The sequence below is a fragment of the Phalacrocorax carbo genome, chromosome 1, assembly GCF_963921805.1.
Source record: "Phalacrocorax carbo chromosome 1, bPhaCar2.1, whole genome shotgun sequence".
Classification (NCBI taxonomy): domain Eukaryota; kingdom Metazoa; phylum Chordata; class Aves; order Suliformes; family Phalacrocoracidae; genus Phalacrocorax; species Phalacrocorax carbo.
In genome coordinates, this window is record NC_087513.1 from 138,686,088 (window position 1) to 138,711,771 (window position 25,684).

The following is a 25,684-nucleotide window of genomic DNA, read 5'->3' on the forward strand; positions in this document are numbered from 1 at the left end:
CAAACCTGTACCAGCCCTGCTCATATAGCAGTAAAAAGTAAAAATAATAGATGCCAGAGGTAGAGGCTCACCTGTGTGAAATCTAAATCTTCCCCCCAAGCTAGTTTAGTTTTAACCCCAGCCAGACCGCTGGGGGAGTTCAATCATCTACACTTTTCTCCCATATACATCTTTGCTCTCCCTAGGTTTCTTCATCCACTGTCGGCTCCAGGATCCCTCTCCATTTTGAACCAGTACTCCGTGTCGATCGACTCTGGTACTCATCCGCCAAAAGGGTGAGCGGAACTACCTCAATTTAAAAACAAAACAAAACAAAACAAAACAAAAACCCCAAAACAAAACAAAACAAAAAAACACACACACACAAAAAAACCCATAAAACACTAAGAAAAAAGTATGAACTTTATTGCCGCCCTGAGGTCCCCCCTCCCGCAAAAGGAAGCCCCTCCCTCCACAGGGCCCGGCCCGGTACAAGGGCGGTGCCCAGAGCCAGCGGGCGCCCGCCCACGCGTCGCCTGCCGGTGACGGCGACAGCCCACAGGGTGGCGGCGCGGAAGGGCGCCCGGCGGGCCCATCCCTCGGGCGGCGGAGGCGGCGGCGGCCAGCCCAGCCTGGGCCGGCCCAGCCCAGCCCCGGCAGGCAGGCAGGCAGGCAGACACGCCGCCCCACCCAGCACACCTGCCGGCCAGGTGGCGAGGGCGGAGCGAGCCCACCTCACGCGGTGTCAGCCTCCCCTCGAGGGCAGCTCCGCAGGACGCAGCGTCTCCCCGCGCACGGGGATCTCTTCCCCTTCCCCGGCGGCGGCGGCGGCGGCGACGGCAGCAGCAGCGGGGCGCGGGAGCGCGGCCGTCTCGCGAGCTTTGGCGCGAGGACAAGCCGCCCCGCGGGTGCGCGGCGGTTGGGCGGGTGTGGGCGGGCGCGGCCGGGCGCCGTTGCCCGCCGGGGGTGCCTCCGCGGCCGTTCGCGAGGGCGGTGGGGCCGTGCCGGTGCCGCCCGGGAGGCGGGGCGGGGCGGGGCGGGGCGGGCGCCGCCGCTGAGTGGCCTGGGCCGCGCTAGGCCCGCGGGAGGGCCTGAGGCAAGAACCTGTGCAGAGGGACGCGGGGGAAGATTGCGGGGGGCGCGGCGGTGTGGAGCTGAACGTTGGAAGGGATGTGTCCCCCTAAAACATCGCCCTTCTGTGACACGTCTACAAGTTTAAAAGACACCGTGACTTTCTGTAACGCTGTGATCTCTTCAGTTGTCACTTGGCTTTCTGTATGTGTTACATGTTGCCTTTAAAAATCCTGTCGCACTCCTTCAGCTCAGTTTCACCTGTTTGTATTGGTTGTTTACTGAGCAAAGTGCAGGGAGGAAAAACCAAGTTGCATTGTAAACTTTACGTCATGGCACACAAGATGAAGTAGAAAACCTGAAACTGACTTGACTGGGGTTAAATTTGAAGCTGGTAGTACAGCTCTGAGACCTGTCTACGTGGAATCACGCTGGGTTTGTTTGCACTGGTAGTCAGGGCAATAACCTGTTTTTCTTCTCAAGTGAGCAAGTGCATTTTCGTATGTTATTCTTTATGGTCAGTGTCTTGCTAGGTGTAAACCAGCCTTCCATTTGAGTTGTGTGTCACTCCTGCAATATCCTTGTAGCATAGAAGATTACAAGGCTTGCCTTGTACCCTCCAGCATGCCTGAGTTTTTTTTAAGGGGATCTTGACATCAGCACTTTGTTTTTGTGAACAGTTGGTCTGAAGTTGGTGGAACACTCCTTGCACGTTTTTCAGCTGAGGTAGAAGGAACGGTGTATTCATGTTAATTATAAGGAACTGTTTGTTCACTTGTTCTTAGTGTTTCTGAAATGAACAATTGACTTTATGGTTGGTAGTGAACAACACAGTGCCAGATGGAAGCTGGCGAGAGAGACAGGAGCTACTGAACGAAGGTTCTGACTAGAATTGTTTCATTGTCAGATGAATCAGCTGTTAACACATTGTGTCTTAGGTTGTGATCCCTTGAAAGCTAAACTTGAGAGGGTTGGGAAAAGAGGGCCTTGTTACAGTATCAGGGCCTTGATGTGCAACTACTCCTTTTTATTTTTTCTCTTAATGTTTTTAAACAGGTTATATTTAGAAGAGAGAAAGTTTCTGCTGTCTACTTCTATGGTGTCCAAGCTCATCTGTTGATACTTCCTTTGTAACTCCATGGTAAAGCAGCTTCTGAGAGTATCAGTTCGGTTACCACATTATCTGGATCCGGAGGTCATTTTTTAAGAAAATGTGGACTGCTAAAAATCTTTTCCGGGCTCAAATACTGTTGCTTCGGTTGAAAGAATGCAGATTGCGTAGTTGCACGTTTCCAAAAACTCAGCAGTTCTGGACTGGAATTCTAAACTATTGCACCATAAGAGTGCCATGTAACAGAGTTAAATTCCAGGTAAGTACTTTTCTGGTGCTCTAGGTATAAGTAATATGCATCAATACCGTGATAATATAATTTCTTTGAGAATCTTCAGGGATAAGCCTTTGATCTTGCAGCTGTATTTATGAATTGAAGATGCCTATCAAGGTAAACAGGCAGGCAGCAACAAGTTATAGGACAACCAGTGTTTCAGAATGAACTTTTTGTGTCTGATAGTTCTAAGGTGGGAGGAAACATTAATTTTTTTAAAATTACACTTCAGACAATACTGCATGGTAACTGACTGGCTTATTAGTTAGAGTGACAGGTTTTTAACGAAGAATAGGACCAGAGTTGTCTGGATAACTTTTTACTAACGCAATATGGCGCACAAAATTTGTGAGCGGGAGGGAAGTCAATTTCTATTGGAATGGTAAGGGAGGATAAAAACATAGTTTGATTATTTTAAAAAAAATCTGTGAATATAAACAAATATAGTGGGAAAGGAACACTGGTGGTTCCAAATGGCAGTGTTTTTCTAGGTGTCCAATTAAGTTCATCTTTAAAGTATAAATTGCTGCCTGCTCTTCACGAGACCATTGTGGTTTCAACGAGTTTGAGGGGGGGCTAAGCAATTGAGAAATCAATCCAGATGGTTTTACAACTATTTTAACTGACTTTATTAATCTATTTAAGGATAAATAATGTTCATCTTATATTTGCCTGTGGTTTCTCTTTTAAATAGTAATATTTGACTCTATGATTGTAGGTTTCCAAGATAAATGATAAACGATCAGTAGCAGATACAAGAATATCTACTAATGCAGAGAGAACTAAAATAACTGCTGGAAAAAGTCCCAGTGGTGAATGTGATGGAAGCCAACATTCATTAGAAGGTATTTAACCTTTTGCCACCCTCTTAGGAAGTCAGCCTTCCCTGTACTTTCTAGGCATCTTGTGTTAATGATCAAGGTGGTCTAAACTCTTAATTTGGAAGTTTTGTCATGTGATGTGGGTGTTTTTTTTTGTAAATTTAAGGGGATTATAGACAATATTTAGAGTTTGCAAAGACTTATGTGATTTTCCTAGGTGTCTTAATGGCTGATTAGAGTGTGTACTGATTATTTTGATTATTATTATTTCAAATTTTTTTCTTCAACTTCATAAAATTCTTAAAATGCTTATCCTGTGTGACTGGATTAATGCAAAACTTAGTTTTCTCATTCTCTTGCTAGCAACTGTGGTGACTCTTAAGTAGGGTGTAATCTGTTGGATGGGTGGTTGCTTTTGTCTGAGCCTATTTTTGATTGGGAGAATCAATTTCTTGAATGTTCACTGAAGGCTTTAAATGGTCTGTCTTGCTAGTGAACTGTTTTCCTGTTATAAACATGAAAAAACAATTAAACATTCCTGTGTAAGTGGCAATTTCTGATTCAGGTAAATTAGTAGTTACAGTTATGACCTTTAATTTAGCAATGCTGCCTAGCTAAACAGTTCTTTCCAAAACTTTGCTTGTTTTGTCATTCCTAGCTAATAACTAATCTTCAAATGTGCTGTTATGCATCATACATTTTAGCTCCTGTGCTTCAGGGTGCTCAGTCATTCGCATTCTATGTATATTTAATTTTTGTTTGTAAAGGGTTTTTAGTCAGTTGCTTTGGGCATTTTCAGCTTTTGTTTACAAATGGGATGACAGCGAGGGAGTTACGACTGGTTAAGGCACTGAGATCGTATACTGTTTATATAATTATATTGCTCAGGAAACAGCAGGATGAGAAACTGTTGTGCTATTTCTTGTGCATGATAATTAGGAAGACAGTACCCATCCTGAAAAAGCTATATTGTACTATATGACAATTCTGCTGTACAGGCTTGTCTCCTTACATACGTTCTCTTGTAGGTTTTCATTACAAATGGGTGAGATATTGCTGAGTAAACAGAAATGCCCCCCTCCCTGAGTATATTTTTAATTACCAGTTAATTATTTTTTTTTTCCAGATGTGAGAATCTTTTAAATAGAATTCTTAGGTATATGTTTATTCCTAATGCTTCTACATTATCTGTAAAGTAATGAGACTGAACAGTCCCAGTGTCCTTTGAGTTTCTTCTCGTACTTATCTTTTCTTACGCTTCTGTTTTTTCTTGTAGACAACAGAAGCATACCCATCCCCTTAGCCAGTTAAAATCTTTATATTTTGAAATTTGCCAATCACATAAGAACACAGTGTTTTTGAAAAGCAGTGGCAAAAGCATTTGCTGTGTCCTATTTACAAGATATATCTCCAGTGTGTGCACTGTCCAGCTGAAACATACTTGTGTATCTTTTAAGGTTCACTGAAATGTTTTCTTAACATGTGCCAATATGATAAGTTTGAGTTAATAGGTAATATCTTTAATGGTCAGAATTTAGGTTAAATCTTCTAAGAACATCTGTTCTGAAGTCTTGTTTGAACAGGTGTTTCATACCATTTCTAAGATAGCAAGATTTCAGCTGTTTGGTCAGGCAGCTGAAAAAATGTCTATGTCCAGATGTGACTGTGCTCCTATATCCTGTAGTCTGGAAGAAATTGCCATGGAACAGTCATAATGTAGACTTAATTGATTTTCTCTGTATGTCCTCTTGCGAGTTGTTATAAACCTACTATCCTTTATAGTCAAAAGAATAGTGATCTACCAGATCATCAAAGCAAAAGACATTTTTGAATCATACTGTCTCTGAAATACACCGTTGTAACTTGCAAATGAGGTGTTGCAATGACATATCTGCAGGAATCAAAAGAAATTGGAAAGTTTATATTCTTATGAAAGTGCGTACCTTGGTTCCTATTTCTTGCTTTTCTGATTTTATAGGACATTCATCTAACGAATACTTTCCTATCTTTTCCTCGTACTCAGAGATTCCTGTACAAGATGAAACAACATTGCTTAACTGCATCTGTCAAGCAGATAGTTCCCTATAGAACCATGATTCTTATTCATCTGTGTGATCTTTGTAGGTTAAGTGCTTTGTTACCGGTTTGTTGTATGAGGCCTTCCATTCAATGAACAGAACCTCCCCACAGGTAGATGCGTAGTGCTGAATGAAGACGTTAATGTTCTGTTGTTTCTTCTCTATAATGCTGATTATTTGCAATATTCTACTGATTCTAATATTCTGAACAAATGAGAGAAGACCTGATTGTTTCACCCAGCAACAAGTACTAGCTATCACTGAGGAGCTACAAAAACATCACATGATTTTTCAGTTAACAACTGGATAAAGCCCTGAGCAACCCGATTTGATCTGATAGCTGACCCTGTTTTGAGCAGAAGGTTGGGCAAGAGACTACTTGAATTAATCTATGAGTCAATGATTATTTTTTCTCTCACTATTTACCCACTCATAGGTTTGTTACGTGTATGTGCAAAACCCATTTCTCAGTCATGCAGCTAGATGTAACCACTGGATCTGTCATTTGAACCTGGTCATCTGCCAATTAACATTTGTACTGAAGTATTTTTAAATTTCATGTATATGTGACAAATACATAATGTAGACCTGGGAACTGACCCTAATTAATAAAAATGCAGTGACTTGATAACACAGTTGCTACTTTTGATTTGAAGTTCTCTTGAGGAATCTGTACAACAGTGCTGTATTGCATGCCACACAAATCCAGTGGCTCAAGTACTTCTGTTTAAAAAAAAAAATTAACTGCTTTTGGATTGCATTCATTTAATCTTTTTGCACTTGAAATTGAATGTGAAACTAGCAGCATTCTTTAATAGTATTCCTTTACTTGAAATCTTAGTGTTCTTTTCTCTTTTTGCACGTTCATCTCTCGCTGAATCCTTTTGTCAGCCAAGAAACTGATGTGAATACTTATTCAATAATCACTGTCTCTTGGGTAAAGGAATGAAGAGCGAGGAAGAGAAGGATGGGCTCTAAGTGTTAAGAAATTAACTCTCATGGAAGAGTGAATGCCATGTATCCAGACACTCAAGAGAACTGTGGTTACTCACAATAACTGATAATTAGATAGGACTAAAGCTCATATAAGAAAATAAAACTTACTGATGAAGCCTTGTAAGAGAAGGCATGGTCATCTGACTTTAGTCAGTATATTTTCAGTAGCTTTTGATCTGAGATTCAAATCATCTCTTCAGTTCACAAAACCTCCTTTTCTGTTCTTCTCACTTTAGAGAAAATGTACAGGCCAGTTCTTTATACATTGAAGTGTGATTGTCTTCTACATTTGTAGGGATATTATTTTTTTCTTTTAACAAAAGTCCTTTAATCTGAAATTACTTGCTATAACTATTCTTTAGATACTCTTTTGTTTTCATCTTTCTTTGATTTTTTTAATTTATGATTGTCTAAGTATTTTCCAGCAGGGAGAAGTACCTTTCAGAATGCTTTATAGATGAGACTTCTAGAAGGTTTGGATGATGTGTATATACATGTACATAAGCATATATATGCTTGTGTTTATTTAAACAAGCTTACTAATTTATACTTGTGTTTCTTACTTCCATTTCATAGGTCCCTTAGACATAATTCTTGAACTCTTTGCTTGTTTATTTTCTGACCAATCAACTACATAAACATGGTCCTTATTTTATGTAATGTTTCACAGTAGTGTCTTGAGCCTGAAATCAATTTTGGACAAAAATGGGAGTTATTTTTGCATGGTTGCTTTTCTTCCTACTTAAAAATGCAATTGCTTCAACTAATTTCACCTTCTTGTCAGAATGGTGGGTGATGCAAATGCATCTTTCCTCCTAATTTGTAGAAGGCATGGAAACAGCTGCAGCAGCTGGTTAAGCTACTGAGATCTTAACTAGCCTGAAAGAAAGCACATCATGGCATCATACTTCAAAGTCTATTTTAGTTTTTTTCCACTCTGTTAAAAAAAAAATCTTCAAAGCTGTGTTCGTTGTTTTCCAGTAAAACCTTGAGGAAACTTTTTTACCTTCTATGCACTACAGTGGTTTTTCTTTGAATTAAAATGTAATTTCTTTTTAAAAGCAGTGACATGGTTTATCATTTGCTTCACTGCCACAGCAAGAGCAACCTGAAATCCTTTCTATCAGTACAATGTGTTAGATATAAGTTACAGGTATTCGTGCTTACAAGTGGGTATTTAAGTGTTTCCAGTGTAAAGGGGGTAAAGCACAGTTGACATGCTTATGATGGTGTAGTGTTTTAGCAGCATACACCAAACAGTCTGCCTGAGCACTATGAGATGCACACTCTCCCCTCCCTCCCTCCCCTTAGGAAAATAGTGAACCTAGATAGACCTATTAATGGTCTGATTTTAATCATGTTATGGGTACAGCATGTGAGTTGAGCATGTCATCTAATCTCGTGGTTTTGAAAGCTGTTTCTTGTCCTCGTCTTTCCTGCTTTTCCCATTTCTGAGCTGAAGAGGCAACTTAAAACAAAATCTGCTGCTGTACATATTTGCCTCGCTTCATCAGAACTGACACCACCGTGTCTGTAGATGATTTCCAGAAGAAACATCTCATCAGCTATCTGTTTATGAACCAGAAGAATGAAGTATAGTCCTAGTATAGGGATTTTTTTTTTAGTCCCATTCATATTGATGTGTACCCAAATACACTAAGAGTTTATTTTTAATTCAATACTACGATAATATGTACAATATCTTGTGTATCTGTACAATATAATCTGTGGAATAGCTAGCTCTCATAATTGTAGTTATTTGTAGAAACAGAAGAGCTAATAAAATGTGCAGAGTTTTTCTTTTTTTTTTTTAATAAATCACAGCTAAGGATCTGAACTTACGCTTTCTCTTTGTGGTTTTTTGTTAGATTTAAATTCTATCCTTGACCCCTTCAGAGTGTGTGTGTTTGCACACATTTAGTGCTTTAACTTTACTTTGGCGTTTTTTTTATTCCTTCTTATTTTAATAGTAGCAAGGATATATTGTGTGCTTTTCTTTTCTAAATAAGAAGTGACTTGAAATAAGAATTTATCTTTTTATGATTACTGGTAGTCCTAGTAAGCAAATGAGTTCCAAAGGTGAAGGAAAAAATTGTTTTCTTAGAAAATCATACTGGGTTCAAGGCTGTGTGTGTGTAAGGGGAGTATGATGACACAGTTGCTAGCAGTTTTATAATTAATTTGATTTTTACTCTAGGTGACTAACAGTGTTCACTCTATAGCAGCATTCTTTTATTACTGTTGAGTAGCTACTTTTATTTTGTGTTTCTTTGACAAATTAGATTAAAATGTACCATTACGTTTCATATAGATATATGTATTTCTTGATTGAAAAAGGGATTTGTGCTAAGGAGTATTTTAGAGTTGTTTTCAGTTTTGGGGATGCTAAGCTAACTGCTACTTGTTTGATGTATTTGGTAATCAAATATTTTTACTATTCTTAAATAAACTGCTTTTTCTTAGATAGATATGTGTTCTGTACCAAAACAATAGATGTCTATTATAAGATAAAATTAACTGATCCTTTTTCTGACTGTGAAATTTTATTTCCACAGCAAAAATGAAACATATCAATCTGTCATTTGCAGCATGTGGGTTTCTGGGTATTTACCACTTGGGGGCAGCAGCTGCTTTTTACAGGCATGGTAAGAAGTTACTGAAAGTTGTGAAAGCTTTTGCGGGAGCTTCTGCAGGATCACTGGCTGCCACTGTCTTATTAGCAGTACCAGAAAATATAGAGGTAAATTAATAAACTCGTAGGTATAGGACATGATCATTTTCAAAGGATACTTTTGATATAATCATCTACCATTAAGTTTTTACAAATATTTTGGTTCTTGTTTTTCTTCTTGCTTCTTGTAAAGGAACTGAACTTGAGTATGTGTTTTCATTAACAAAATCTGCAACTCATGGGCAGAAATGTTTATGAAGCAAGTATTTCTTTATGACGAAAGTCTGTCATACAAACTTTATATTTTAAGCTATGTAAATACAAATTTCATGTGTGTGAATGTTGAGTTGTATACAATCAGATCAATATACCAAAATGTATATGCACTTAATCACTGTACATTGCAAAGCTATTCATTGTTTTCTTGGCTAGAGGTAGGCTTTGTCAGGCAAATGCATAGCACCATCCTTTCATCCTTTTGTGAAAGGAGATGAAAATGGTAGATGGACTGTATCTTCATAAAGTCAAAGAACACCACACACTGGCTCAAATCTTTTCCTTGCTGCCTGTGCTCCATTAAACAGTGCAAGAAGTGGCTTGTGCACCTCCTTTAGAGTTCACGATTTAAAAGCAGTAGCCCCATTGTATGCTAGGGAGGATTAATGCTCACGGCATTCTGTTCTGACGTGCTGCATACATGTGTGCTTGTGGGTTTTTTTTCTCCAGAGATGCCACCCTTTTCTCACCATTAATATGGCGTCATGTGGAGACAGCAAAGTGATATTCCATGACTACTCTTACAGGTTCTGTAGGACAGTATGAGGTTGTTTTTTGTTTTCCCCTTAGGTTAATGCTGCTTTGCCCTCCTGAAGTGCCTGTAATGAATTTGCCTTATTATATGTAGAGAACTAAGCCTTGCCAAAATGTTAAGATTTCTTTAATATTTTGAATTATAATAAACAGCATTACTGAGAGGGCAAAAAAAGGCTTCATTTTTTGTTCTAAATACACTTAGGTTTCAGCCCAGTGAGCATCAGGTAACTTTTTATGGGTCCTGCTTGTTAGAAGTTTCATTGCATTTGGTTCAAACATATTTGGTTTGGTTCAGTTCTTTCTGCTGTGATAAGAACATATCTTGCAATTAGCTATGCTTCTGTTGTTTTCAGCAGTGAGTTCTTCCCTGGTCTCTTTCCACCCCACTAACCCCTAGATGCATTCTTTATATGATGTGATATTGGGAATATTCCACTCTGTTGTGAAGAGAACCTTACTTGCATTCTGTTCGGGTGTTACTCCTTTTCTGTAGTCTCTGATTAGTAATACCTCTGATTTTAATTTCCTGTATGGTGAGCACAGCAGCTAGCCTTTTCTTAGCCCAAGGAAGTTTTTCTGCTTATTCCAGGTTCTGGGTATGAGCATTTGTTCCCAGCCTGGTCCAACTTACAAAAATCTTTCTGAGTAAAAATATTAGAACAGTTTTTATTTTTTATGTTTGTGGAAACTAAGCCTATATAACATTGAGTCCAGTGGATTTTTCCCTGAAAATGTCATTTTAATACAAACTGAAGAATGTTTCATGAACTTTTTAGTCCTTTTTTATTGTTATTATTTGCTTTTTAGTCATTCTGTTATATCGTTTAAATGGAAAATTGAGCACTATATTTTACTCAATTCTCATGAAATTTAAGTAAAGGCAGTGTTGTTTACTGAACAGAATTAATTTTTCATATCAGGGTAATTTTATTACCTTTATTACATTTCTAACTTGAAATATTTTATATCCACAGTTAATATTTCTCTTTTTTTCCTCTCCCCAGAGGTGGCTGTGTTAGGCTAAAATTAGGACTTTCTCCATTTCCTAGTCTCAAAGCATTAATACAACCTTTCCTTATCTTGGAGAGAACATAACATTGAGGATGTCTTGTTTTGACTGTTGATGTTCTAATATGACAGTTTGCAAATGTTTTTCAGTTGTATCTTGGATTTTTGTCAGGTTGAAAAGGTATGGGACTTGAGAATTCTAGAGAGGCTTATAGAGTTACAGATAAGTACCTGTTTATTTCAAAAGTACCTTGATTGTGTTTTATGTCATTTGCTTAACTCAATACAAGTACCTACAATTTCTAAACATGTCCTCAGTTAGTATATGAAATTTAGATGCATTTTTTAAAGCTTCTAGCACTAAAAATATAAACAATTCATAGCTGTAAGAAATTGTCCTTTCTGGAAGCAAGAACTGTATAGTCTATTCTTAGTACTTGTAATACGGAAGATAGTTCCCTGTCATTCACCTAGGTATGGATTCATCCAGCTCCCTGTTACTCTGATCTCCCTGTCACATTATTAAAGTGTTTTAGATATAACAATAGTTGTTCTGAGGTGGTTCTATGTAGGGTTTGTGGGTTTCCTCTCTATTTAGAGGGAGAGGTGTCTGAATGTGCCTCTTTCCAGCTGATTGACTACAGAAGAATCCACTTTCTCAGCTGTGCCCCCTCCCCTCCTGGCTTCTTGTGCACCCAGCAGAGCGTGGGAAGCTAGAAATGTCCTTGACTAGTAAAAGCACTACCCAGCAACAGCCCAAAACATCTGTGTGTTATCTCAACATTTTTTTTTCATGCTAAGTTCAAAGCACAGCACTATACCAGCTAGAGTGAAGAAAATTAACTCTATCCCAGCTAAAACCATGACAGTATTTTATTCATTAAATATATATATTTGTTAGTAGCATGGCTTTTGCATTAGTGGGAAGAAATTGTAACAACTGTATTTTTTTAAATGCTTATAGGTGTCTTAAGGTACTTGTCTGGTTTTAGTACTGAAATAGTCACTAAAATAAAAGGTGGTTTTACAGATGAAATACAAATGATTGTTCTTGTATGACATGGTTCAGTGAACTGATTATTTAGCAATGGTAATACATAGAAAAATAGCCTTTAACTTTCCTTGATTGTTAAAGTGGTATTCTTGTGAGGATTTATTATTATTAATAATTTTTTTCATTAGGGATTTTGCTTTCTTACAAATTAGTTCTTCTAAAAGGATTTTGTTATTAATATCTTGTTACAAACTTAGCACATATGGGAGAAGATTCTAGTCAGATCTTACAGCTCTCTCTTGAATAAAAGTTTAGCCACTAGTATGTTTTAGATACTACAGTTGAACATACTTCCCATAACTAAAACATACTTAATGGTGAATATTTTAATTTGCAGAAATGTAAGCAGTTTGCCTATGGATTTGCAGAGGAAGTTAGAAAATTGGACTTCGGTGCTGTAACGCCTGGTTATGATTTTATGAAAACACTTAGGTACCTATCTTAATGCATCTGTAAGATCATTTTTGTGTGAAGTTCTCTAAATGAAAATGAAGAGTGTCCATACTTTTTCCTGTACTGTGGGGAGCTCAGCACTCTTTCACCCCTAACATATCTGCAAGGTTTTTAAATAATGATGGTGAATAATGTTTAGTATTTTCTTTACTCTAGGGAAGGCATAGAGTCTGTTCTTCCTTCCAATGCTCATGAGATAGCTGAGAACCGGCTCTATGTGTCAGTCACTAACACCAAAAATGGGGAAAATCACTTGATTTCAAGTTTTGCATCCAGGGAGGACCTCATTAAGGTAACGAAGTTGAATATTGCTGCTTTAAATAAAAATGCTTGAGTTTTTTCGAGGTTTAGGAGTATGTTATTAGCTGTACAATAAATGACTGTTTTACTCAAGTAATCACTCATACTACCAGTGGTGCTACAACTATAACATAAACAATGGAAGCAGAATTTGATCCTGCAGTTTGACAGATTTTGCTAAAATTTATTTATGTGTGTATTTCCTTCATCTGTCTTTAAAGTGCTACCTTGTAGGTGAAGTCTGTTTAAAAAGTAACAAGGTAACTAATGGTTACAGTAGATGAGAATACAATAGAGGATCTCCAAATTTTGTAACATGTTGCTGAGTCTTTTTGCATCTCTTACTTAACTGACACCATTTATATTATGTTTCATCACAAAATAAAATAAAATAAATAAAGTTCCTCTCTTAAAAAAAAAAATCCAATACTTTCTACAGTCCTTGTAGGGAATAGATACAATGTAATGTTAAGTATCACATATATAAACTGTATTTTAACTGTTGTTGGGAAGCGTATCTTTTACTGCCCATCTCTTTTTCTTTTGCATGCCACTTTTTATATTTCGGTCAGGTTTGTGTACATGAGCTGATATGAAATGGTAGGATAAATTCAGATGCATGTAAAGGAAATGCTCTTTCTAGTAATAGATTATATCTTAGTGGAGGACTTAATATGATAGAGCAGAGAAAAGGAGGTAATAGAATAAGAAGGAATTCCGTCTTTCCCTATCCTTGTGAATGCTTAGAGTAAATAAGAAATCCCTTACAATTAACATTTAAATTAACACACTTGTTAACAAAATCTCAAAGAATGCATTGGAAGTTTGCCTTTAAAGTATCACTTTTAAAAATATTGACCCTGTTATATTCTACATGGTCAATCAGTTCTCAAAATTTGTAGGACTTAATCATGCAAAGATAATTACGCAAAAAGTTAAATTATGCAGTGTTATTTCTAGCTATGGTAACGAGCAGAGACAAGCACTGATATTATTATTCTGTAGGTTTGTGTTTTTCTCCAGTGAAATTTTCTAAGCTGAAGACAATCAGAAGGTTCAAGACAACCTTGGAGATATATTTTATTAGTTTTTCAATAGTTCTGTTCTACTCTTTTGTTCCATATGCTAGCAGTGGAATGGGCTGGAATAACAGTAGTAACATTCCAAAGAATTGCTCATTGGAATACTTTCATATTGTCTTTAGTTTGGAAAGGTGGCAACAGTGAATTGGAGCCCACACTGGTCTGTTAGTTGCAGGGTTAGTTCTTCAAAGTTGTCCTTCCTTGCCTCACTTGTGAGATTTAAGTGACTTTATAAGGAAGGCCAACTGGTTTTTCAGTCTTCTTGAAAAGAATTCATACTTTGCTGGGATCACCTGGTTTTGGCTCTGTTCCTTCACTAAACCTTTTGTTCCCATTTCTCTTAGTTCAGAAGGGCCAAAGTTACTGAGGTGGAGTTGAAGGAGAGGGGAGAAGGGGAGTTGGGCAGGGGAAGAAGCTGATGTTGGGAAACCTGTAGGATGTCACTTTTGGAAATCTGGAGAGGAATGGTTTCAAGGGGGACCTTACCTTATACTTTTGTGAGGGAAAGGCCTGTCTGGTAAAGAAATAGCTACAACTTCACATTTGGAAAATACAAAGAGAAAGCCTTTTTATCTGAGCTTAGGCAAAGCTCTGGTGCATTATATAGCCGGGAAGAGAAATGGACGAGAAAAGAGTTATCAAAGTGAAAGTTAAAGGCTTCATACAGAGTCTTGATTAAAATTTGTTAGGGGAGGAGAGGTGCTTAATACTGAAAGTAGCGTTATTTGTTGTTAAAATAAACATACTTCCACCAAAAAAAAGCTCAGGCATTTTCTTTCATAGTGTCCATGGATCGTGTGTTTTTTTTGCACCTGATCATCCTTCACGTAGTGTGTACTCCAGTATGTAACCTGCTTCTGTTCCCCAGACCTGTCTCTCATGCTGCCATGCAAGCAGGTGCATACATATTCTCCACATTTAGCTATATGAAAATTTCGTACATACTGCACTTCATCCACACATCTACCCTTTTTCTTTGAAATAGTGTATACTAATTGCATATACATATTAAAAAATATATATGGGCAGATACATAGCTATAGAGATACACAAACTCATAGATACTGCTATGAGTGGATAGAAAGGTGTGTGTGTGTGTGCACATCTATACACGACAGAAGAGGTGTCCTGGTCTTAAAAAAAAAAAGAGAACTGCTGTAGACAGAAATGTAGGCTGCGTCCAACATAGATGATACTCTATATGGTGTTTTTTCAGCATATGCGTATTCAGTTTCTGCAAATTCATAGATTTACTTCACATTGTGTAAGACTAAGCTCATACTCTTTTGAATCACATTCCTAAATTAATTCATTGATTATATTTTGTTTTGAGAGTTGTCACTGTCAAGTCAAAAAGACCAAACCAAACTGAATAGTTTTAATTGTATTTTGACATACCACAACAAGTTATTTTGAGATGACAATGGTTTAACGAATAACTAATATATTAACTGATTACTGCTATATTATTTAATATAGATAAATATATATGAAAATATGTTTTGGTTCAGAATTAATCTGTTGCCTTTTCTTCACTTTTGTTCTCTATTCTTTCTTCTTTCTTTTCTCTAGGTCCTGCTAGCAAGTAGTTTTGTACCAGTATATGCAGGTATTAAGCCAGTGGAATATAAAGGAGAGGTAATTTTTCATTAACTACCAATTTTTTTTTATAACAACATTCTTCATTTATGATTTAATTATTTGATCTTAGGGGAAAGGTAGGTGGGAATTGTAATGCTGTATTTTGTCGAATAGTTCCTACTTCTGTTGATACTGCAGATTAACACCATGAAGGGTGACATGAGTTTGTTCATGTGTTGTTTCAAAAACTGGGTGCTGAGACCAAAATGATTTCTGTAGTATGAAGCTGTTTCCTAAAGATAATATCTAATGCTTACCATGAGAAGAAGCTTCTTGTAGTAAAGATGCTTCTCGCTACAAGCTGTGTTATCAACTCTAAAATGTTTTTTGCGATTTAAAGGACTACCACTCTGCTTTTCTGTTTAATGAAAGAAATTATAAGGGAGGTGTTGGCAGCTTGGACACTGCTGGAGTACATGAGTGTGACTACGTATGTGTTGTAATTCCATATAAAACAAGAGAACATGTATACTAGGCACCTTCAAATCTCTTATCTCTGGACAAATATTAAAGAATAAGCTTTGTTCCCCGCTGTTACACACAGCCATGAAGTTTTCAGAGGTGTACACTAGTATAAGAAAACTTTTCCACAGTAGCCTGTACTTGGTTTAGCTTCAAAAACTTTTTAAGAATAATCTTGACTGTTTAGTCTGTTTGTAATTACTAGAAGTATGAAAATAGCCATTTTTTTCTTTCTGAGAAATATTACATGATACTCTTTTCCTTTATTTCCTCATATGCATCCAAATGATGACTTTAGAACATCTGAGGTCCTCAGAGCCACCCTGCCAATAAAAAAAAACCCACAAAACAATGATTCGTCTCTAGCAAGAGGGAGTTGGAGTTCGTTATGTCAGAAAGCCTTTCAGCTTTAGAGTTATGTATACAGCAATACATACCAGCTAAAATGTTTGAAGGGTTTAAATCAGTATTGCCTGACTGCTTGTGTTAAACAGAGACTACTAGCAGCTTCACAGGGTCTGGAAAATTTGTTGATTGGCATCTTTATATGTTGCTTGTGCAGTTTAAGAGGCATATGTGGTTGTTTTAGGTTCATTCTGCCTTTAGTTAAAGGGAAGGAGTGTCTTTGTTTTTCACTCAATTAAGAAATTGAAAAGCTGGCTCAGAGTTTTGTCCAAAACTTAGTTAAAACCCATTTTACTGGATGAACACTGCTATTATGATTTGCCTGGGTATTGCAGTATTTACTAAAACACCAGCAGCCTCTTCTTTATGGACAGTTCTCGTTCCTGCCCAACTTTATTTTTTGCATTCAGAAGTGAACTCAGTGCATGTTTCATGGAAACTGGTTCTTGTGGTACTTGAAAGCTTGTTGTCATTCCAAAGCTTCATACTATTCTGCTTAAGTCAGATTCAGAAAAGGCAGTTTCTGGGAAGAATGTTGCTTTCATTTATTGTTAATTGTTGGAATGATTAGTTCGGCACGTCTGCACTGCTTTTTCCTATATTCTGTAAAACAGTGCATTTGTGGCTTGGGGATCTTTTTATTTATTTTTTTTTTTCCTGAGGAAACTGTTGTCTGTAAGTGAAAGTGACTTCCTTTCTATAGTCCAAAATCCTTAGAGCAGGGTGAGAGCAGAGACTGTAGGATTTCTATTGCAATAGTATTTCCATGGCTTGGCATAGTGGGTGATGAGGGTATGTGGGTGGGTAATAGGAGCCCTAAAGCATGCATTGTAGAGCCAGATACATGGCATGTAAGCTTATGATCCGGACATGGTAAGCACTGAAGTCAGTAAGATAGATTGGATATTGACTGGGCTCTGCGAGGCCACCTATCATATTAGCATCATAGTCCAAGTTTCCTGAAAGCTTTACTGTAACCGACTAAAGTTCTGTCTGTCTGCATTTACACTAGTTTCAGAGAGTAAATTCCTTAGGCCATATGGTCCATGGAATTGAGCTTACTCCCTGCTAGCTGCTTGAGTCTACTGACCATATGTGTGTTTCAGAGCAGTTGGTCTGGATCTTCTCTGGCCTACATGTCACCTGCATACATATTACCAAGTCATTTGGGAATGTTTTTGAAATGTGTTTCAGTATGTTATCTGAGGTTGTGTTGCATGATATCTTCTGAGGTCCATGTTGCACAATACGTAGGGGGGTACGGTGCAGTTTTGCTGGAATAGTATCAGAAAATAGCCAAACCTGTTGCAAGCACGCCCATGCTGCCTGTAGAGAATGTACCCCAGGGTAAACTGTTACCAGCACTGCACTTCAGTTTTCTTTTTAGGAAGAATGCTTTTTGGGAAGCATTTAGCTTACACCAGAATTAGCTAGCGTAACTAGTATGCGTGCATGGAGGCTAGATTTTTGGGGAGAATAAGCTAAATTGCATGGTAGCATGGGCATAACATCAGTCTGTTTATAGTATGTTTTCTTCTGGTTTGATGAGCCTAAAAATAATCTGAAGGAAAAAGGAGTGTAAAATAACATCTGAGAATTTATAGTCTGTTAATGATACCAACTTTTTACCTGGGTTGGGTATTTAAGGTGCCCTTGGACTAGGCTTCCAGTAACAGCACGGCAAACTTGCTCTGTGTGAAAATATCTTTCTTTGAGTTAGTTTGGTGTCCTCTGAATTTCTGGCAAGGTTAATCTTTAAGACAGATAAAGATCTGCAGATGATTGGGTTGACTGTATCTGGTGATGAGGCTATAGTTTGTCACTGTAGTTCTTACAGAACAGCTTTGTAAAAACATCTACTGGTAAATGGGTAAATTCTGTTAGGTCCAGCCCACAACCTTCATTTCATTGTTTGGTTTGGTTTTCATTGCACATTATTTCAGAACTTTCTCTGTCTTTGCACTGTACTTACAAAAAAAGAAATTAATTCAGCAGTTACCAGGAGTTTGCCTCATCAGCTAAGACGACTTTTCAAGAGTTGGTTAATGGAATTAAAAGAATCTGTGGCATTATATCTCTTTATTTGCAGCATATAAATGTGTTATTTTAACTGTGTAAAATGAGAGACTGTGGAGCCAAAATATTTTTGACTGAGAAACAGTTTCTCCGAAGTGCTTGAAAGACAGTAAAATGACAGAGGGCATGTCAGCCAGGAATAACAGAATCTACAGAAGATAGTGCTTAGTGAAAATATTGTCCTTGCCTTGGTAAATATTTTGACTTTTGAATAAACATTGAAGTTACATAAAAGGAGGGGGCAAGAAAACCTAAATAATCAGAATTTTTTGAAGTGGGAGAACTTTTAAGTCGTAAAAGTACTAAGCTAGACTTGTGAAAGACATTAATAATGTCATCTGTTACAGTGTCTTTTGAATAGGCTTAGATAGGGACTCCACTGTTCTTGTCACTGTAGGAATTGCAACAAAAAGCTATTTAGTACTCCGAGGAACATTGCATATAAATCAGTAATAAATAGGTATTTATAGACACACAGGAGAAAAAAAAATCCTTGGTGTTAGAAATGTTAAGGTATGTTGCAGCTTTACTCAGAGTTATTGCAACAATTGTGTAATGGAGTTTGAGAAGTCTGAAAGATAGCTTTAAATGGTTTTGGAAATTTTTTTTTCTCCACTTCTAAGGCAAAACAATCTGAAATCCTAAGCATTGAGAAAAACGATTTTTGTGAAAAGTGAAAGAATCCACTGGTGTTTGTGGGTACTGACGTCAAGAGCTAATATCAAGAGTGAAGCTCTAAAGCGTTTTATGAAATAATAGGGTGAGAAAGTCCATGGAGGCTACTGAATTGTGAATATCCGTAGCTTATATTTTAAGCTCAGGAGCATAAAGAAGTGTGAAATGGCAAATTTCATCTGAGAAAGTGAAGAAGAAGGCGGAGTGGAGGGACGAAGCAACCTGTTCCCCCCCTCAGTGGTACTTACTATGTGTCTGTGTGTAAAAGAGTAAATCCATGTGTTGCCAGCTGTGGGAGTTGACAGTAGAAGGAGGAGCAAGTGTCAACAAAGTTTTGGGGTTGCATGTACTCAGAAACACTGGGAGAAATCTATACCTATAGAATTAAAAGGAGGTTTGCTTTAAGCAAGAATAAAGGACACAGCTGAGAGGGATCTATACAACCAAGTGACAGACCTCAGAGAATCTCAGGGGCTTCTGAAGAACAAGCACTGTAACCTGAGATAATGCTTCCTGTATAGCAGTCACTGCACTGAAAGCTAGCATCTTGCCAACAGTTTGAAGACAAGTTTAATTTAGATCCAGTAGTATGCTTTTTGTGGGTGGTTTTTTTTACTTAAATTTTGTAGCTAAGTTCCTGTGGCGTTTTCAGTAATTCTGTGGGAAAACTTGCATTATTTTGATGTTTCATAAAGGTCACATACAGTATCACCTACAGCAGAAAAGCAGTCTTCTGCCTGACTGGTGTGAAAGAGTACTAGTGCAATTTGCCATCTGTTTGTAGTGTTCTGTGTTAATGAAACTTGAAGCTGATATCCTAGAGTATTCAGTTTATCTTTGGGGAGGTCAAACCCTTAACACTGAGGTGAATCTTATAATATTATTTCTTACAGCATTTCAGCCTGACTAGCTTTAGGTGTCTTCGGTAGTATACAACTTACATAGTTAATGAAGGTTTCCTTTATAATTAGCGGAGGAGAAGAAAGCAAGCGCTTTTTCAGCACAATTCAAATCAGATTAAATGCCTACTTTAGGATAACGTGGGTCCTGTGCTAGAAGTGTTTTCTCTCCCTTGATGATAAAGGCAGTTGTAGAATGACTAACTTGGCTGTAGACGTGTGTTTTGGTTTATGCATGTAAGCACCATAAGAAACATGAATGTATAAAATATATTGGAAAGAGATGTAACAGCTGCCCCTGCTTATACTGGGATGGAATTTGGCTATGGTCCCTGTGAAGACTGTCGTTAGAACCAAGGCTAACCAACCATGTGGGGCTCTGCAAGAAATTCATTGGTTGCTTCCTTCTTTCCTGTACTCAAGTCCTGTAGCAGACTTGATGTCTCTTCCCTCTTATGTGCCATAGTTGTTTAGCTCCTTCCCACCTTTACCTTTCTCTTTCCAGGTATTGCTCTCTTGTGTTGTATATGTAAGAAGACAAGAGGCTCTGGAAGAATAAGACAGAAGTCATATTTGGTTTAGCTTGTATGTGCAGTTTAGCTGCACATACAGATTGTCCAGCTCCTAGTTTGAATCAGAGTAATGTTTTAGAGGAGTATACTTTATCTCATGTGGTTCACCTGTAATATTAACAATCTTTTCACGTATGTGTTAAGAAAAACTGTGTGGGGCATTTTGTTAGTAGATGAACTAACAAGCTGTAACAGTAGCTTGATAAATATATTACATATTTACACATTATGTCAAATGTTCATTGATTAAACACTGTGTGTGTACATTGTCAGTTCCTTTTTTTTAATGCCTCTTACTCAAGCTTATTCATGGTATCCTGAGAAGGAAACTTGTAAGTTTTCTTGAGGGTGGGTGCAAGAGGCAGGGACAGGAAGGGTGAAGTATTTGGTTGTGAACATACTCTAAGGTTACGTTGAAAATATTTTTATTTTCCAATAGAAGTGGGTTGATGGTGGCCTTACCAATGGCCTTCCTATCTTGCCTGTTGGAAGAACTGTGACGATTTCTCCTTTCAGCGGTCGATTAGATATCTGTCCACAAGATAAAGGACGTGTGGATCTTTATGTTAAATTTGCAAAACAAGATATAATGGTGAGTTGCTTGTTTATTAAATAACTTTAGAAGAAGAAAAGGTAGTTAAGCAGTTAAGGTTATGCTTATTTTTAAGTGTTTATTTTCTGCATATATGTCAAGATATGTTTTGGCATTTTCTTTATTGCAAATGGAGTTTAAACCTTTTCTTAAACACAAGGGAAGGAAGATGTAGCATAAATTTTGTCTGAAAGGTTGAAAAGCATCGCTCTACTACAAAACTGAGCAAATTATCGTGGGCTATTAAATGTAATTAATCTGGGCTTTCTTTAAGTATCAGCTTTCTTTTCTAAGCAGAGTATTTATAAGGGGGAAAAAAAAAAACCCAAAACTTTCTGTAGAATACCTCAGGAGAGGGAAACTCCAGAACATCCCTTCATACTTATGGAAATTAGCTGCTCTAACTGAATTTAAAATACAAGTTTGTCATACATTTGAAATGCTACACAATGACTTGTCACCTCATTTCTCAAGAGAGCTCATGTTAAGATTTTGAACATTTGTAACCACAACATTTTTCCAGAAGTTGTTTTGTTAGATGTTACAGAAACATCTCTGTATACTGAAATACAGGTGAAGACCAATTTTTATGGCCTCCTTTTCATCATTGACATTTCTGTCTTTGCAAGCTTTGTCTCACAAACTTTAACCACAGGATATTGCTTCCATTGACACAATGAAAGAAAATGTTGAACAGCAGTAGACCTGGCTGTCAATAAAACTCCGTTACAAAGAAGAAATAAAGATTAACAATAATTGGTTAATTGGTTAATAATGGTTTTTTTCAAAGTTTCTTTTAGACAGTTCTTAATATGTTTTCTTAATTTGAGTAATGTAATCCTAAATTGGACCAGTTTCTACATCTTTATAATGTTTCACAGAGATTTTAAGCATGGTAGTACTTGGTAAAGGATCATAAAGCATGAGACTTTTGATTTCATATATATTGAAAATATATATATTTTTTAATTTATATATATTTTTATATATATATAATATATTTATATATATTTCATATATATTGAAAATCGAGGCAATCGTTTACTATGTATTTCCTGGTTGTGATTTGTATCTAATATCACTGCATCTAGAAGAGAAAAAATGAGCTGGTGATTAGATTAGTTTAGAGATGGCAAATTAAGTGCAGAGTTACATTTCTTCTAGGGTCTTGCAAGTGCAGACTTGTGCAAAATCTCAGGCAACGTTTTAAACTATTCTGTTGGAAGCACCCTTAGCTTTTAGAGCTGTAAAAATGTGAACTAAGAATAAACTCTTTTCAGCAATAGTGTAATCTTCATGAAATGAAGATTGGTATATCTTCATTTATCTGGATTGGAATGTGGACAGTTTTCTGTCTCTTTGAGCTTCCTCCATCTATTGGTGTCAATTTGAATAACTGCTTCAAATAATGGAGATGATTTTGATATTGTTTTTCAAAATTGTGTATAATGAAGTATGTGGCTAAATTATTGAATTAATTATGTAAATGAAGTGTTCAGAACTTTATTAAATCTAATTAGACTTTTCGTTTTGTTGTAAACAATTTAATCATTCAAGAAGAGAGTTTTGAAATCCATCAAAACTCACCATCAAAGTGACCGCTTGAGATGCTCGGTAGTTTTTAATTTGTTGGTAATACAAGCTACATTGATACTCATATGTTAAACATCGCCTGGGAATGTTGCCAAGACTGTGGTTGTTTGCACTAGTAAGTTGTCCAAATATTTCCTTGCACAAGTTTAGCATGTGCCAGCTACCGCTCTGCCAGACAGTTCTGGGAATGTTTTTGAAGTTAAAATGTTTCAGAATCTTTGGGCAGTTCTACAGGCAGACAGCCTGTCTTGGAGGCAGCGAGTTTAATAGCGTATATGCAGACCATTTGGGCCAGTGTGTCTTGGCGCTCAGCAGTGTACCTGGACACAGTTAACTTCCTAGTGTAGATGTAGCCATGCTGGTCTTTTGTTTTTAAATATGCTACATGAAACAGATGACAAAAGAGAGAGCAACACAGTCAAGTCTAAGTAAGTTGCTTTAATAAACTAATTTATAGCTTCTTGCTCTGTTGCAGCTGTCTCTGGCCAACCTAGTAAGACTTAATCAAGCTTTGTTCCCACCAAACCAAGAGAAAATGGAATCATTGTGCCAAAATGGATTTGATGATGCTGTACAGTTTTTACTGAAAGAAAACTGGTTTGAATAGGTGATACATAGAACGTTAACAGAACCTGCTGGCTGTCAAAACACAGCTATGGGCATCCTAAAGAATCCGAGGGATTGCTGTCCCAATTCCAGTTTATGGAAATAAAAATCCCAATGGAACTGCATCAGCTTCTGCTGAGAAAGTATCAGTTGCACTCCGAAGACCTGTAGAAACATGTCAGAATGGGAATAGTACTTGCCCAGTAGTCGTCTTGTTTTGAGGAGGTTCAAGCTTAGATCCATTTTGCTTCAGCTGAGGACTTGAGTGTGGGATTTGTAAAAAGCTTGTGTTGTCATAATTGCAGAACTTCAGAAAAGTCTTTTTTGATGTTATTTGAGAGACAAATCAAGGGTGTACCATGAAAAATTACAATCTGTATGTTCACTAAATGTAATAGTTGTGTGTGCTAACTGGATGCTTGCAATATTACTGATCTAGTACTTACCTTGCAGTGTTTGAAAGGACTTGAACACTTATCACTAGCCACAAGAAATAAAGCATTTGCACTCTTTTACTCTAGTATGTGTATTTTTAACATTAAAAGTTCTTGCTTTTTTCAGTGAATGTGGTCTCTTAAAATTTGAAATACTAGTTGAAATTCATAAAACTGTGATATTTGAACTTAAACCCTTCTTTACAAGATATTTTTAAGAAATTGTTACATTTATTATGTTTTCTTCCTCTCCTAAAATTGAATAAATATATTTTCTTGAAACTTTTTTGTCAAGAGCTAATTTATAAATTTCTTGGAATCCTGTAACAACCTGATTATCTGCAAAAAAACAGTCTGTTGGAGAGAGGTTGAAGTAAGTTAGCAGGTAATGAACCCAGACTCATGCATCTCATTCTTTTACCATTCACCTTGCACTGACTGCCTTAAGCGCAAGTTCAGGATTTTCAGTCCTAATGCCTAAATACTAAGATCCGCAACATTTTACTTAAAAGCAAACAGTGTTTAAGTGTGCTTTTAAAGTTGATTTCTTAATAATTAAAAAAAAATCAGAGATGGAGGTAAACATCTATGAAATTATAGAATTCCGCAAAAACAATAGAAAATCTGGGTAGGTGAGAAATAAGAATAAAAAAAATAGCTGTTTGAAAGCCTCTTCAGCACTTAGCCACCAGCTCTATATTGATATGTAGATTGCATCAGATTAGGATTCATGTCGCAGGGATTGAATTTTATTATTACTGTTTTTGATAATGAAAGAAATTTTAAAAATGTTGATAGAAAGCACCGTACTTTCATTTTAGAACAACCTTTTCTAAATGCATGAGGTTCGGTGTACGGTGAAAACAGGATAGCTTGCAAGATTTACAGATCTGTAGGATAGCAGTTTTGCATGTAAAACTGACGTCAGTTACCTTTGTGCTACCAAGGCACCTGTGCCTGGGTCACTTGCATACTCACTGATACAGAGGATAACTTTCAGCATGAATAAAAATAGCAGCTAATGCTATTAAGGAATTCTCTTCTTTCACACTGATCTGCTGTGGCCTGCATCTCTGAGTCAATGGTAATACCTGTTTTGGCACCCTGGTGGAAACTTGGAACAGCTATTTTTCACTTCACGTTTTTGGGGGCTTGGAGCTACTCACAAGCTTTCAGAAACAGTGTACATCTTTTAATCAGTTACCTCTCTGAGCAATAACGGCACCATAAATATTTAGCGAGTCTGTACAAAGCTTGCTTGTCTGAATGCAGTTTTTTAAGAACTGTTTTATACAATAAAGTTATTTAAAAGGGAAGTTCATTTACTGATGATGTATGTTGCTTTTGAGCATCAACACAGTCGTAGTTTGCTCTGATCTTTAATCCATAAAAATCTTACTTCTTTCAGCATGTATTAATGTCTCCCACGGGATCATACGCAGTATTGTGTTTACTGAGCCCTGAGAGCCACAAGTAACATTTAGTGCTTTAGAAATTGACCTTCACGGGTTTATGGTAAGATGATACAAGATTTTTTCAGGAAGAATAAGCTCATATTAATGCAGTGATAAGATGTAGAAGTGTTCATTGTGATAAGACAAAGTGGTGGGGTGTTTGTGTTGGAGCATAAAAGCTGAAGGAGGACAGAAACCTGTTCAGTCAGAACACTAGTGTTCGGAGTGAGTACTGCTGCATGCAATACTGCTGCATGACCACCATTTTGTAAATGTTTTTTTCATTGTGGATGACCTATCCAAAGCAGAGGGATGCGAGCCTACTTTCTCCCAGTTGTTCAACTGGTCCTAATGAAGCATAGTAAAAGCACATTCAGAAATGCATTATTTTCAGCCAGCTGTGTTTAAATCCATTTTGTTTGTGTGAAAAGTAGCTTCTTTGAAAAAAGGGATATTTCTTAATATATTTGGGAAACATTCGCAGAATATTCGCAGAAGGTAAATCAGGAGGACAGTCTCTTCGTTTCACATAAGAAGCCAAGGCTGCTTCTAAGCATTCAGGTT

The 25,684-nt window shown here is 37.2% G+C and overlaps 1 protein-coding gene across 8 annotated transcripts; it reads left to right on the forward strand.

Moving 5' to 3' along the window:
• Positions 1–499: 499 nt before the first annotated feature.
• Positions 500–23,948, forward strand: PNPLA4 (patatin like phospholipase domain containing 4). Of its 8 annotated transcripts, none has more exons than XM_064437282.1 (9): positions 500–887; positions 2,107–2,420; positions 3,154–3,280; positions 8,886–9,070; positions 12,214–12,308; positions 12,486–12,621; positions 15,284–15,349; positions 20,881–21,033; positions 23,084–23,948. In XM_064437282.1, the coding sequence occupies exons 2-9, from the start codon at positions 2,262–2,264 to the stop codon at positions 23,231–23,233; spliced, it is 1,071 nt and encodes a 356-aa protein (XP_064293352.1). In that variant the 5' UTR covers positions 500–887; positions 2,107–2,261; the 3' UTR covers positions 23,234–23,948. The 8 variants fall into 8 exon arrangements, 7 of the variants coding, with proteins under 7 accessions (XP_064293352.1, XP_064293332.1, XP_064293342.1 ...); XR_010370380.1 differs by lacking the exon at positions 500–887 and adding an exon at positions 21,689–21,792 and having other exon boundaries at positions 896–2,420; positions 23,102–23,191; XM_064437262.1 differs by lacking the exon at positions 500–887 and adding an exon at positions 896–1,988.
• Positions 23,949–25,684: the final 1,736 nt, after the last annotated feature.

Excerpts from the sequence above, each read along its gene's own strand:
- PNPLA4 (XM_064437282.1), top strand. The coding sequence starts at position 2,262 with ATGTGGACTGCTAAAAATCTTTTCCGGGCTCAAATACTGTTGCTTCGG. Across the intron at positions 9,071-12,213 it reads CAGTACCAGAAAATATAGAG|AAATGTAAGCAGTTTGCCTA; the intron begins GTAAATTAATAA and ends TTTAATTTGCAG. Across the intron at positions 15,350-20,880 it reads CAGTGGAATATAAAGGAGAG|AAGTGGGTTGATGGTGGCCT; the intron begins GTAATTTTTCAT and ends ATTTTCCAATAG.